This window comes from Anabrus simplex, chromosome 1 (assembly GCF_040414725.1).
Source record: "Anabrus simplex isolate iqAnaSimp1 chromosome 1, ASM4041472v1, whole genome shotgun sequence".
Taxonomy (NCBI): Eukaryota; Metazoa; Arthropoda; class Insecta; order Orthoptera; family Tettigoniidae; genus Anabrus; species Anabrus simplex.
In genome coordinates, this window is record NC_090265.1 from 590,863,194 (window position 1) to 590,878,715 (window position 15,522).

Here is a 15,522-nt window from a genome sequence, read left to right on the forward strand (position 1 = left end):
AATTTGGAATCGATTGAGCAGTTACAAGCAGCCTTTGACAAATTACTGAAATGGTCTAAAGAGAATGGGCTAAGAATGAATAAAGTGAAAACAGTGATGATGACCTTCAGAAAGGGAGGAAGACTAGCTACAAACCAAGTAATCAAATTAGAAGGGATAAACTTGCAAATAGTAAACAGTTTCAAGTATCTGGGTCTGACATTCCAAACCCATGGTGATATCTTTACATGTGAAGGAGGTGGCGTCCACAGTGGCTTCAATGAGCGAAGTGAAGAATATTAGTAACCTTTCACTCAAAATGGCTACGGACCTATTCAAGCTTAAAGTGACACCAGTCTTGACGTATGCTTTGGAATGTATATGGGACCACCTGAAGAAGAAAGACTTGAAAATATTAGAAAGTGTCAAAGCAAGGTATTTGAAAAAGGCTATGAATCTCACAAAATTCACCTCTTCCCACCTGATGTATGTCCTGGCCGGACAGGAATAGTACATTGAAGAACTCTGCATGTAGTTGCACCTGCCATCTACTGAGGCCTATCAACAATTACTACATGATCTGCACGAGAAATGGAAGGAAATATGGGACGATTTCTACGCAACCGACGCAATGATGTCATGTGACTGGATGGACTCAAACTACGAGCTGCGACATGTAGTGACCCGCTTCGCGGTTCATGGGTTTCACCATAGTGTGTGTAGTGTGAAGAAGTTCCACGTGCCAAATGTACAGTGTGTGTGAACTATGCAGATGGCCATGCGACAGATATCACATACCGTGGTGTAACAGATGCAGTTCCTCTGTAAGAAAGTTCTGTGTAAATTAATTATTCCATGCACATTGTACGAAATTCAGTTTTATAATAATATATTGAATGTTCTGATATAACTGTCCGTTCTTTTAGTTTTCAAGCACTCGCATACTCAAAAATTAAATCTATAATGTTTGTCTTGTATTCATTATAATGCTTTTGTTGCCTCTTACTGCACATATTTACGTCTTAGCAGTCTCTGCTAACCATAACTTATAATAATGTCAACCATATGTGACAAAATAAAATTCAAATATACCGCTCTGAGCACTATGTGAAGAAACAATATACGCTCACTGCCAAACGCGTTCAGAAATCTCACGGAAATTTGTTAATTTGTCTTCAACAATTATTTCTCAACAAATGTTGAAAATGTGTTCATGAAACGGGACTTTTTACCGAAGTGTTAAATTAATAACAATATTTAGTTAACATCTGTTAAGTAATATTTAACACAGAGTTGAAGAAACTGGGCTTAGAACAGAATTTTAACAAAGGAGCCACTTTACAGTTTTCACATGCAATGCCACACCCTCCCAATCTTTAAATTTTCTATATTCTTTTCATTCAAGCTTTACAATGCTCTTATGCAAATCGTTGCATTAAAAATAAAATGCCCAATAAGAATGTCCCATGTCACCAACCATATAGCCTGTTTCTTGTACCACTTAAAAGTTTCATCACTTCTCGAAACTCTGAGCCTTGATCTTTCATTGGAGGCTGTAGAGTAGTATAAACTGTATTTGAAAGAGGGGTTATTTAACTACTAAGACGACTTAATAATAGAATTTGTTTTCATGGTCAATTCTGGTAGGAGCAAAGTTTATCAACACGATTATAATGCATGAAAAGAAAACATAAAACACTATCCATAGAAAACAAAAGGCATATGCTGGCGACAACTTACCATATTTACTTGCTCGTAGCACACCCCACCCCTCCCAATTTTTAACTATTATTGGGGGTACATACTGCACGGCCATGTATTGTGTGTAATTAGTAGCATCCAGTCACAAACAGGAGGGAAAATGAGCAAGAGAATAATGTTTTACAGCCTCCTTCAAGTTGAAAGTGTTAAGAATATGCTGCAGAAACTGGAGTGAGAGCAGCGAGTCATTAATATGAACTACAGCAGTGTGTGATTCGTTACTGGCATAACCAGAAAGACAACTAGATAACAGAACAGAGGAGAAAAAGAAAGAACCAAAACATCCAATTCTCTCCGAGGTGTGAAGAAAGGAAAATACAACGGAATCTTGACTATCTGTTCCCGGAAACTACGTTTTCCTGGATTATTCGTTCAAATTACATTGTCCCACGAACATCCTAATTAAATCACGGCATAAACATCCCACGTAATCTGTTCCTCGAAGAAACAACTTCCCGGATCAACCATCCAGAAATTTCAGTCCCATCAACGCTAAATCCTCGATGAAGCGTTTTTCAAGATAAAGTATCTCACAAAAGGACGGCTACGAAATACCTATGGACCTTGATGTTAACATCCCGTCATTGCAATAATTAAAGCACGTACTGTTCCGGGAAAGCGATCGGTGAACTTGCGTAAGGGATCATATTAACATCGCATTCAGTGGTATTATTTAGAGAATCCTCGTAAATCATAAAGCACAGAGTGGCCACAACAACAGGAAGGAGACAGCATGCATTTCGACAGCTCTACTTGAAGACTGAACGAATTCAGTCAAAAATGTTCGTACTTGTAAAACATCTACATTATGTCCAGGGTTAGATGTTCATTTTTTACTTTTTTCGATTGTATTGCCGAACAGGTTTTCAGTACTTCCTACAGGGCACAATATTTAGGCCTAGTCACTGGGCTTTCAGAGAGGGGTCAAAATGCTTCTCTAGTATGAATGCTTCTCTAATATGAATCTAGTATTTTTATATGATCGGATACGATCATGTTCTCAAGCCCAGAAGAGATGTTGCACCTTACATATATGAAGCCGTTACTGTTTTGGACCTAATATAATACGGGGATTTTGATGTTTTTGCGTTAAAATGTCCTTATAAAAACAGCAGTAGTTTTATTTGCGCAGTGTAAGATTTAAAATGTTTGTATCATTTCCCGCTGGCTTGTGCAGCAAGCGCACTTTCCATCTGAGCTCCAGGTCACGAATACACCAAAGTTTCTCGAATTTTGATGATGTTTTTTTTTCTTTCTTTCCAATCTGCTTGTGAATAGTGATGGGCAGAATTGAATATATAATGCTTTGGAGAACTCTTGAGAATTGATACTTACATCGAGAACCATACTTATGAGTTTAACGTAACCTCTAAAACATGATGTAAACCTAATTTATGAGATACAAGATTTCCAGAAACTTACAAACAATATACCGGTGACCAACTTATAATGAAAAATAAAAAAGAAGGGATTTCATCATGTTGGGCGTTTTGTATCCGATAAACATTATTTTATTAGATTAGAGAATTAAAAACTACCTGTGATGGACTGTTGATAAGCTTGGCGATAATTATCCAATTTTTCGATGTTCTTGGCTGATCAAGGTCACTGACATGAAGGAAGTTTTCACGGGAAACTGACAAAGTTTCCTGAGTAAAATTGAATGTAAAGTACTGAGATTTTTAACTCATGTAATTAATGTTTGAAGCCGGCCGCATAGTCTGGCTTGCCTGCTTCTCGCCCGAAGGCCCCAGGTTCAATTCCCAGCCACAGCAGACATTTTTACCTGGATATGAGGGCTGCTTTTAGGTCCACTCAGCCTACATGAATTAATCGAAAAGCTATCTAACGATGAGATGGCGACCCCGGTCTAGAGAGCAGGAATAATGGCAAAGAGGATTCATCCCACTGAGCATGCGCCACCTTGTATTCTGCAGACCATCAGACTGAGCAGTGGTCGCTTGGTAGGCCAAGGCCCATTAGGGCTGTAGTTTGGTTTGGTTTGGTTTAGGAGTATTTGTAAGATTATTATTATTATTATTGTACACATTAAATTATTGTGATGTTTAGCCAAATTGCTGATGGTTTTAATTTGTTCCCGGATTTTCCGTTTCCCGTATTGTACGTTGTTCCCCGGGGTCCCCCAAAAACGGACAATCAAGGTTTCACTGTACAAAAATGAGGACTAAGTTCTGGAGTGTGTTAGAGAAGCATAAGACAACAGCAATGCTGTAAATCATGAAATGATGCAATTTAAAGCATGTGAAATTGCACCTTTTGACAAGAGACAAGTATTTAATTCTTCTCCATATGCTTCATTTCTCCAATCTTACCCCTACAGAAAAAAATGACAAACTTCACAAATTGAGAGCTAAAATAGATCTCAGGAATACTTTGAAAAGTATACTGTTGCCCTTCCAAAATCTGTGTATTGATGAATCCATGGAATCTTTGTACCATGCCTTCAGAGGAAGGCTAGCATTCAAGCAATTCATGGCAAGCAAAAATGACACAGAGTCGGAATTAAACGGTTTGTCCTTTGTGATGTAGAATCAGGCTTCATTATGGGAAAGGAACAGACACAGTATTCTTTAGGAATAACTGGTGATGTAACTGCGCTATTGAAACCGTACGTTGGAAAGGGCCATTCACTATTTGTGAACAATTGGTATTCCAGCCCTTCTCTGTTTCATTTACTGCATGAAAATAAGACGAATGCTTGCGGCACAGTGAAGCAGAACACAAAGGGAATGCCTCCACCGCTCAAGAAATTGAAGTGAGGGAGACTGAATCATACCATACTGGAAATATGATGGCAATCGAGTGGATGGATTGTAGTAAAATTCGAATGACTATAAATGCGATGATGAAATTACTGAGACTGAAAGAAAGGATAGGAAGACCAAACTATCCATACTCACGCCTAAGACTGTACTACATTACGACAACATGGGCCCCATGGACAAGACTGACATGATGATTAGCAAGCTCGACATCATGAAGAAAAGTAAAAAATGGTACAAGAAACTTGGCTTCCACTTTATAGACTTAATTCTTTTGAATGCCTACAACTTGTATCTAACCAAAACAGAAAAAAAAAAAAAAATTCAATTTCACTCTGATCAATCAGCTTATATAAAGATTCCATACACCATCTATCAAACTTAAAGGAGGTAGATCATCAATATATCAGGACAAACCCATATGACTGACTGCTCGGCACTTCCCCTCCATGGTACCTGATACTGACAAGAACACTTCTCGTGCGTGTGTAGTTTGTTCGCAGACAAAGATGAAAGACAAAAGGAAAAGAAAGGAATCACGTTATATCTGTCGACCATGTGGTGTAAGACTATGTTTTGTACCTTGCTTTGAAAAATACCACAACGTCCATTTTTCAATTTCGAACATCACCACCATTGTACAGTAGCCATATTTTCCGAATCCAAGACTACGTTTTTTCTCCAAATCTGATGTGAAAAAGCAAGGGTCATTTTGCATTTGCGACCTAACAGTAAGAAACACCACTGGCAGCTACCACGGTAACCACGCTGCTTCCCTTCACCCCCTGCGCATGCATAAAACTCTACCTTCAATATCCGTGTCTTTATTAGGCCTCTAGGCTATATCGCTAGCTGCAGCAACCAGTTGTACAGTGCCTCTGCGTAACATCACTGGTTCTCGGGAAATTGTGAAAGGAGAATGACATTCTAGTTGGCGGGAGACAGGTTTGCAGCTCCAATCCCCTGAATAGATTTTAATATGTCCCTGTATTAGCCTCTACAAAAACTTTTATCAAACTTGCCGAATGGCATCAAAACATGTGAGTCTTAATTCTTAGAAAGGTCATGGCTACTCAGTGACAGAGTTTTAATGCGTCTACTGTACTTGACACTCAGTAAAATTAACAGTTTTACAGACAGCTAGAATATTTTCGTAATGGCTTGTCGTATTGTAAAGACACGTGGAACAGCTATTGCCGGAAAATTTTCAACAAGTTCTCGTCGATATTATGATACCAATTTTAAGTTAATGGTTATTATACATGCAGAAATGAAGAATAATTGTGCTGCCATAAGAAAATATGGCATAACTAAAGCCAATGTACTGTGTTGCCATGAAGACAAAGATAGCTTAAAAATGCATAATGTACAAAAAAATGCATTCAGTGACTCGCAACAAGACGCTTTAAAGAAGTCCAAGATTAAATTGTGAGGTATGTGAATGAAAAACACAAGGGCGGAATGGCCATACCACGGCGCAATAAACTCGTTGACCTTCAATGTCCGCGTCTTCATTATACATCGCTAGCCGCTGAAGTCAGCCGAAGCCGACGAGACTTGCATCTAGCGACAGCTGGTTGTACCTGATGCTTAGTAAAAGTAACAGTTTTCCATACAGCAGGATTATTTTCCTGACGGCTCGTTGTATTGTAGAGACGAGCAAAAGGTACTGCCGGCAAGTTTTTAATGGGTTCACTTTGATATTATGATGCCAATTTTAAGTTAATTGTAGTGAAACTCGTGGAAATAAAGAATATTATGCAGCCACAAGAAAATACGGCATATCTGAAGCAATGCTTGGCGTTGGCATGAGGACAAAGGTAGTCTATACATACTGTACAAGAAAGGTATTCATATGATTTAACAAAGCACCTTTTAAGCCAGATTTAATTTTTTTGAAGGAAAAAGTGGGGGTCGTCTTGCATTCAGGGTTATCTTGTATTAGGAGAGACACGGTATGTTTAATTTCTATTTATTATATTTAAATTTATATTTAATTTCAATGTACGATCTTAAAATGTCCGTTCAATGACACGTAAATAATACCAATTTTAATTTAATGGTTATGAAAGGAGGTTGCAAATGTAAAAACCTAGCACTGAAAGGATTAAGCAAGTAGAGGTAGGTCAGAAAAGAAGGCTTAAAGTGCCAAAATGAACAAAGTTTGCAGAGGACATCACTGTGACCGCAACTTCCATCAGAATATACAAAGTGATCAAATTTCACTGCTTTGTTGCAAGACTTCGATCACCGCAACACTGCATGGCCTTGAACTCCACACTGTGCTGTGTAGCTGTGGTACAGGCACAGCGTTTCTTCATGTAGTAGTGTGACCAGTCAGCAGTGGTTATGCAGGAGGCAGCTGATACAAAACTAAATGTTCTAATATTACTTTTTGCATAAATATAAGACTTAAATAACTAGTTTGTGTGTTGATGCTTGGAGTTCCTTTCCCTGCTTTTAAACCATGCCAACCTAACATACATTATGTGAAATTTTCAACTATAATACCCTCCCCAATTTCTGAAGCTGAAAATTAGAGGGGAAAAAGGGGGTGTTATACACAAGTAAAAGCCAAATATAAAAAACACGCACATACCACAATATTATCCCAATGTAGTGCAACAATTAATAATAATAATAATAATAATAATAATAATAATAATAATAATAATAATAATAATAATAATAATAATGTTATTTGTTTTACGTCCCACTAACTACTCTTTTACGGTTTTCGGAGACGCAGAGGTGCCGGAATTTAGTCCTACAGGAGTTCTTTAACGTGCCAGTAAATCTACCGACACGAGGCTGACGTATCTGAGCACCTTCAAATACCACCGGGCTGAGCCACGATCGAACCTGCCAAGTTGGGGTCAGAAGGCCAGCGCCTTAACCAACCGTCTGAGCCACTCAGCCCGGCAGTGCAACAATTACAACTGGGTGTGTTAAAAATGTTTATGAAGATTCACCACATATATTTTACATTAAAAAGTTGCACAATTTCATTTTAAGAAATCTGATTTTTTGTACCATGCTGTAAAGTATTAAAGAAAGAAAAACTACCTGTTCTCTCTCTCAGGACCACCTCTATCCCTCTCTCTTCGATCCCTCTTGCGGTCACGGTCTGCTCTATCTCTGTCTCGATCACGGGATCTGCTGCGCCGCCTTTTCCTATCACGGTCCCTGTCTCTGTCGCGGTCCCTCTCACGAGGCCTCTCATCATTCCGCTCGATCTCCTCAATGTCAGGGTCCTTAATGCGCTCTCGGCTCCTTCGTCGCTTTCTGTCCCGTGATCGACTGAAAATTGTTTAAAAAGTACATTTATTACAAATTCATAAAAATTCTGCAGTAATACATCAAGAATACTATGGATCTATTTTTACACTGCTGGTTGTCCAAACAAAATATCTAGAACAATTATGCATTCTTACCTTCTGGACTTTCGTCTCTTTTCTCTATCTAGCCTCTCCCTTTCCCTACTGCGAGATCGCCTTCGATCCCTGTCAACCCTCTCCCTGTCTCGGTCCCTATCTGCATTTCCTCTAGCTGCTTCACGTTCACGCTCCAGTCGATACCGTTCACGTTCCCTCTCATTATCCTCTCGACCAGAGTGCTTGATGTTGACATCCGGGCCACCCCTCCTTGTGCCTCCTAAGCCACCACCTAGTATAAAGAAGAATGATACAAATTATTTATTTCTAAACCAATGATCAGTTTAGCTCTAAAGAATATATACATCTGAGGACAATCTTTCCTTACAATTGTCATATAAGCACAGTCCTGTATGTTCATTGCTTTTTCCTGAGCCTCCATCAAGTACTTTGACAGGGTGGTTGGAATGGGTATGTGGAGGAAAAAAAAAAAAGCTGAAAAATATTTTGATACAGAGGAACCTTGATTGATTTTACCCAGAAAAGAATGTTTCACAGAATAAATGCATTTTTCAGTATTCCAATGATAGATCACTAATGCACCAATCATTCTAAAACAACAAAATAATAATACTGGGTTTGATGACCATAGAGCTAATGATGCATTAGAGATTCAAGAATGCTGGAATTCTGCCCTGAAAAGGAGATAGTCAGCCATTAAATCTGACCTGGGCAAATATGGATTAAATTAGCAGAGGATATAAAAAAAATGATGGTAACTTATAAAATAAGCTATTTTGGCCTACTATTATTATGAAGTATACTCTGTCAACCACGCTGCAATTCAATCTCAGAACCTTGAGCACAACATCTAAATGAATTACAGAGCCAGTCATAACGTTTGACACAAGAGTTTCTAACCAGCAGTGATGAAACTGCTCTATCCCACACCCGCCTGTAATTACAACCATTTTATCATTTCAGTTAAAACATTAACAATTCCCAGTGATGCTTTGTTTCTCAATGACCATTAATCAAGTTCAGGGGCAAACATTCAAAATGACCATAAATAAAGTTCCAGGGGCAAACATTCAAAATTTGCTTCATCCTCAGTTCTCAATAATTTACAACTGGCCAATCTTACATAAAGGGGCTGCCTGGCCGAGCCAGTAAAGGCGTACTCGGTTCACCCGGAAGGACGTGGGTTTGAATCCCGTCAGGAAGTCTTAAAATTTGAGACACGAGATTTCCACTTCTGGAGGTGCATATGGCACTGAGGTTCACTCAGCCTACACCAGAAATGAGTAACAGGTTCATTCCTGGGGACAAAGGCACAGAGGTAACCACTTAACCCCCATCACGTGCCGAGGTTACGAATAGTGGAAGCCTTTACCTTCCACCCCTCCAAGAGACTTCATGACCTGTACGGAGATGACTTCACTTTGCTTTTGCAATCTTACAGAGCATGTCTGGGAGTCATCCCAGAGATGGGAAGAATTTATGCACCAATGAAGTTAACTTAAAATCAAAATTACTTGTTAAGGTAGAAACAACGTGAATTAAAAACAATTAAAGCCTCACACAATGTACAGGACTCGAAAATTATTTTCAAAGGTAACTACATAGATGATCTAAAATATTGTGCAAGTATTTGAAAGAAACAACAAAGTGTTTTTTCAATATATACAGTATCCCAGTGGGATCTTTTACTTCTTTTGTACTTGTGCTGTTAAAAGTAATACAAACAAATAAATGTACATTGTCCCTTTGTTTTGAAATGGTGTACTTTCTAAATTGAGGCCAAACTGTTCCTCAGTTATGTTTATTTATTTATTTATTTATTTATTCAGGATCAGCAACAGCATAACGCCGAATTACAACGATCTGGGCTACGTACAATATATATGAATCTAAAATTAAAGATATATAAATATTTACAAAGGACACAAATATACACAATGAAAACTGTACAATTCTATATAATACATATTTACATAAACAACAATATTAACAAAGAAAAATACATTTACAGTAAATACAGGAGCAGAACGGGAAAGAACAACAAGGAAGATTAAGTTATATTATAAATATCATGACAGAAGGAAGGAAACGTTACGAAGAGATCTAGGTTGTTGTTGATAGATAATGTATTAAACATTGCTGGAATACGTACCGAAAGGGACCTTTGGGTGAGAGAAAGCCGGGAGTAAGGAGTATGGAATAGGGTCTTCATTCTGGTATTTTAAAGCATATACAGTATTTTGTCATTTTTACTGTGCTTACTCAGCACTTGTGTGACTAATACTAAATTCTCAATTATTACATTCATATGGACTTAAAATGCAAAGAAATGTACCAACATTGAGCATCTCTTTTACTTTAAACATCCACAGTCAGAAAATCTCAAGGAAAATACAGTATGTTAATGAAGCCCAAAATATCCTCATAACCCATTGATTTAGGTTACAAACAATAGGCCAAGAGAAATATATTGCAACATTCCACAGAAAAATAATTTGGGCAGATATGGATTAAACAGAGAATATAAAAAAATTATGGTAACTTACAAAATAAGCTATTTACTATTATTTTGAAATATGGAATGAAATTATCTACCTCCAGTACCAGCCAGTCTAAGTTCAGGTGAGAAGGAGTGAAATAGAACATTTCCAAAATGACAGATTACGGATACACAAGCAATTCAAGGAGTTCTAGAAATGTATGGTTTTGCCAATCGTGTTGAAACCAAAATTAGTTACTGGTACTGAATATGGAAGCGTCCGCAGGAATTTGAACTTTCCTCCTAGGGCATGGGACATTGGACTTAAACAGCATCTGGAGTGTTACTGTTCATCCCAAAAACGATGTATTCGACACTAATATTAAATTAATTTAAAAATTAATATTTTAATTCCCTCTGGAATTCCCTGCAGGTGTTCCCATCAAGCCTTCCTAGGTTTCTAAATTCAGTCAACTTTGAGAAATCTTAAAATTAAATATTCCCTTGTGTGTGTGTGTGTGTGTGTGTGTGTGTGTGTGTGTGTGTGTGTGTGTGTGTGTGTGTGTGTGTGTGTGTGTGTGTGCGTGTTTGTTTGTTTGTTTGTTTTCCAGCATAGCTCTGGAACACAATTTCAACCAAACTTGGTACACATGACTTGCTATCTTTAAAAAAAAAAAAAAGAACACACTGTGGGGATTAAGACACCCCTAGGTGTGGGGATGGGCGATATGTAAAAATAATCAAAAACGTTACCCCACCTCTTTTTTTTTTTTTTTTTACCTTTTACATTTTTGTATTTTTAAATTTTGTTGCTGTGTGTTTTCATCATTATTACACATAACTATCAGTTTGCCAATGCCATTAATGTCGAAGTAACTCCTTGTAAACAACATTTTTAGTGAATATTTTGTCACAATTCTCGATCAGTTTTCCCCGATCAGGCCCTTGTACAATTTTAGCTATGACACTGTCAGGGCAACGCACCCTGGACAATGCCACTTACAAATGTCCATGGCTGAACACAGGTCCCTTTAGAAGAACACACTCTCTCTCTAACATCTGACCTCAAGACTTGTCAATAATCTTGACAATTGCAAGTTTAATTAGGAACTGCTGTCTTCTTAAAGTAAAGGGTAGATCAGTGTTCATAGGTGCAAGGTAATTAATACGGAATGGAAATGATATATCCAGATGCTCGCTGAAATAAGCCTCGTTCCATTACATAACCCTCTTTCGATATTCAGATTTCTGAGGAGCATGACAATACCTCTCACTTTCAACTGAAGCTTATCGATCAAAGAAATATGTGAAGCATGTTACAAAACATTTGAATAAATAAATAGAGACTGTAGTAAGACAATACATGCCAACCAAAATGATATATAAAGTGTATATGCACTGCTGACTTGACCCATTTCCAAAAACATGAACCTAATCATCAATAAGGGCCTTATTTTTTGGTGAAATAAAACTGTTGATTTCGGTGTTAAAACTAACACTATTTCGGTAGGTATTTCGTGAAATAAATTGTCATACTGATCGATGTTTCTTGTGAAATATTCCTTATGGTATGGGGTAAATCTAACTAATTTTGTGATTAGGGGTTTTTAAGTGAACACTTGTAATGTATTAAATTGTTATTAAACCTTAGAACAACCAAATATACAAAATGTTATAGAAATCAATACCGGTAGGCCTATATAAATCACTGAAACCTCGAAACGAAAGTTAGGTGGAAGTTAGGAATGTATACATAGCCTACACTTTTTTGCCGGTCATGTGGTGTAGGGGTTGCGTGCCTGCCTCTCGCCAGGAGGCCCCGGGTTCGATTCGCGGCCAGGTCAGGGATTTTTCTCTTGACCTGAGGGCTGGTTCGAGGTCACTCAGCCTACCTGATTAGAATTGAGGAGCTATCTGACGGTGAGATGGAGGCCCCGGTCTCGAAAGCCCAGAATAACGGCCGAGAGGATGCGTCGTGCTGACCACACGACCCCTCGTAATCTACAGGCCTTCAGGCTGAGCAGCGGTCACTGGGAAGGCCAAGGCCCTTTCAGGGCGTTAAGTGCCGTGGGGTTTGGTTTGGTTCTACACGTTTTTACACTTTGAATGACTTGTCTCCAAAGTAAAAACTACGCATGGTTTCAACATTATCAGGATGCAGAGTTGTGCGACAGTCAGAAAGTATATTTTTGTAAACAAAGCAGCCCCTTTCACTGACCACATTAGACGTCGGAAACCATTTTGCTTGCGAACACTTGGTGCAAATTTACTGTGGTCTTCTATCGAACCTCCTAAAACTTCACTAACAATGTCTTCTTTCTTCTCTTTTATCAGACGTGCTTTCACTGCATTTTGCAAAGCCATATATCCCTGGAGGATATTTATGGATATGCTGGTGTTGCCCGGTCGGGGATGAGTAACTCAGACAGTTAAGGCGTTGGCTTTCTGAGCCCAAATTGGTAGGTTCAATCCTGGCTCAGTCCGGTACTCAAAAACGTCAGCCCCGTGTTACTAGTTTTATTGGCGCGTAAAGAACTCCTGTGGGACAACATTCCGACATCTTGGCGTCTCCGAAAACCGTAAAAGTAGTTAGTGGGACGTAAAAACAATAACATTATTACAACTCAACCAGGCGATTTTTTTTGCTATTTGCTTTACGTCGCACCGGTACAGATATGTCTTACGGCGACGATGGGATAGGAAAGGCCTAGGAATTGGTAGGAAGCGGACGTGGCCTTAATTAAGGTACAGCCCCGGCATTTGCCTGGTGTGAAAATGGGAAACCACAGAAAACCATTTTCAGGGCTGCCGACAGTGGGGCTCAAACCCACTATCTCCCGATTACTGGATACTGGCCGCACTTAAGCGACTGCAGCTATCGAGCTCGGTGCGATTTATTTACAATATCGTCTACTAATATCGTCATATTTTATAACAAAGTAGGTATTATTTATCTTTCCTTTTAAATTCATCCATGTCCTCATGCCAGGATTATCCAGTTTTTCTAAAGAAATGCTGGTTGACATGAATGCTTTTGTTGTGTCTATTACAAATTGCTCTCTACCACTTTTCAACTCCTTTTCGATGTGTAAAGTATCACCGATTGTTATTTGCCGCTTAAAATTATGTTCATTTGCTTCATTCTTCTTCTTTTTGTGTGCTTCTGATTCTCTACAGTACCGGTATTTATTGCACGTGTCTCTTCGTTTTCACGTAATGCGAACATTACAGTACTTACACATTAGAATCTTTCTTGCAGCATCAAATACATAGAAGGCCTCACTGTTGTATTCCTCGGCCCTCGGAAAAACTGTTGTGACTTCAGTTTTCAGCAATTTTGTATTTAAATGCTGGACATTTGCTGATAAAGTTTCATAAGTAGCGAACTCTCACTGGGAAAGAGTATAATGCCGACTGCTGTATCTACAACCGATCTTGCTACGAACACAACGCCATTTGCTGTAATCGATAACAGATTTCGATTTTTAATGATTGCCTTAGAGATCGCGGAACTGAATACACATACCTCCGATACACAGGGCTCATCGCTTTGTGTGCATTTGTGTAGAGAATATACAGCGCAATCAATCAAGTGAGAAGGAAACGACTATAGTCAAGTTCTCAGAAGCATTTAAACGTTTATTGGAGATCTTTTCCGATACGATTTCGCATTTTTCGTACCAAGTGGGGTATATTTCGTGATTATTTGCGCGATTCGCATAATAAATCAGATTTCGCAATATTTCGCGAGTTCATTTCGCTACAATACGTTACGGTACCTACAAGGTCATATATAGGCTAGAAAGAAGATATGAAAAATTTCATGCGTATCGCTATTACCAAAAAATACGGCCCCTAATCATCAAGTATGCTGTGTGTAATGATGTAAGACACAGAACAACACACAAGTCATCGGGGAGTACGTTTAGCAATGAACCTATCAGTTTACCGGAGCGAGGATAGTTTTCATGATATCTCTCTGAAAGGATTGGTTTTAGGTCCTCATAATGTGTATTTTGGGATCCTTTAGGGACTTCCTGAGTAATGTTTCTCGAATCAAGGGAACAGTCTCTTCATGACAAATTCAATATTCTGTCAATAGGGGTGAAAATGAAAATACTGTATCCAAAATGACTGAATGGTGTATTAGGGGTCGCAAGGCTGGCTGGCGCATGTCCTGGCTAGTGACTAAAAGCTACTGGTCTAACACTGTGACCTTTCATATAATTGAAATCAAAATAGCCAAAACTAAGATAATAAGGGCCAATGGATTGCCTATTCTTTGTGGCAGAACAGGGCAATGATAATGCAAATGTATGAATAGGAAATCATTTATCCATTGATAAAACCACAGAGTGTAGTCCAGCAAGCTCACATCTTTTGGACTTTAAAGTCATACAGATTTTGAAGATTGTTCCAGGATGAAGACCACTTGGACGCCCTGGAAAAAGGTGGATAGATCAGAAAAGAGGACCTAGGGAATAGAGGAGAAACATGGGATGCCCTAGAGAGAAATGAAGCATACCAGGACCGTAATAAATGGAGAGACATCATTCTTAAACATCCTACCTGGCTCGCTAAAAGGAATTCATGACAGATTTAAACAGGGAGAAAATGTGAATACGTTATTAATGGAGTGTATTTAAGAATTTAATTTTTAGACAAGCATGGCAGGGTTTTAAGATAATTTGGCACTTATACATGACAATTCTTCAACAACTTCAGAGATTATCTGGAACTGGAATGCCTTCCTCTCTAAAGCGACGCTGTCTACTTTGGGACAACGAACGACTTTGATGTAATTTGCTTCATGAATGACATTATGAATAGATATGAGTCATGCATTGTTCAGTAAAACAATATTTAAGAATATTTAAGTATCCTGTTGGATGGAGCTAGAAAACTAATTCATAAACAGAGTCTTAAAATAACAGAAAGAAATCCAACTGCGTATTTGGAAAACTAGCAAGAAAAAAATTGTTGTACGTGAAGTAGTATCTCTGTTCATACTTTAGTGACTGCATAGTTATAAGTTTTTGCAGATTTCTCCACGCGAAAAAGGTGAGTGTGTGTAAACATAATGGTTAATGAAAATACAGAAATGTGCGGTGTGGTAATAACTTTA

General features: G+C 38.4%; 1 protein-coding gene across 1 annotated transcript in view; it reads right to left on the reverse strand.

Moving 5' to 3' along the window:
* LOC136857170 (U1 small nuclear ribonucleoprotein 70 kDa) overlaps positions 1 to 15,522 on the reverse strand; it is a 114,737-nt gene that overhangs the window by 11,331 nt on the left and 87,884 nt on the right. The window contains exons 7-8 of the mRNA XM_067135604.2: positions 7,958 to 8,189; positions 7,590 to 7,823 (exon numbers count right to left, since the gene is read on the reverse strand). Coding sequence (XP_066991705.2) covers positions 7,590 to 7,823; positions 7,958 to 8,189 — 466 coding nt within the window. The remainder of the gene's footprint in view (positions 1 to 7,589; positions 7,824 to 7,957; positions 8,190 to 15,522) is intronic.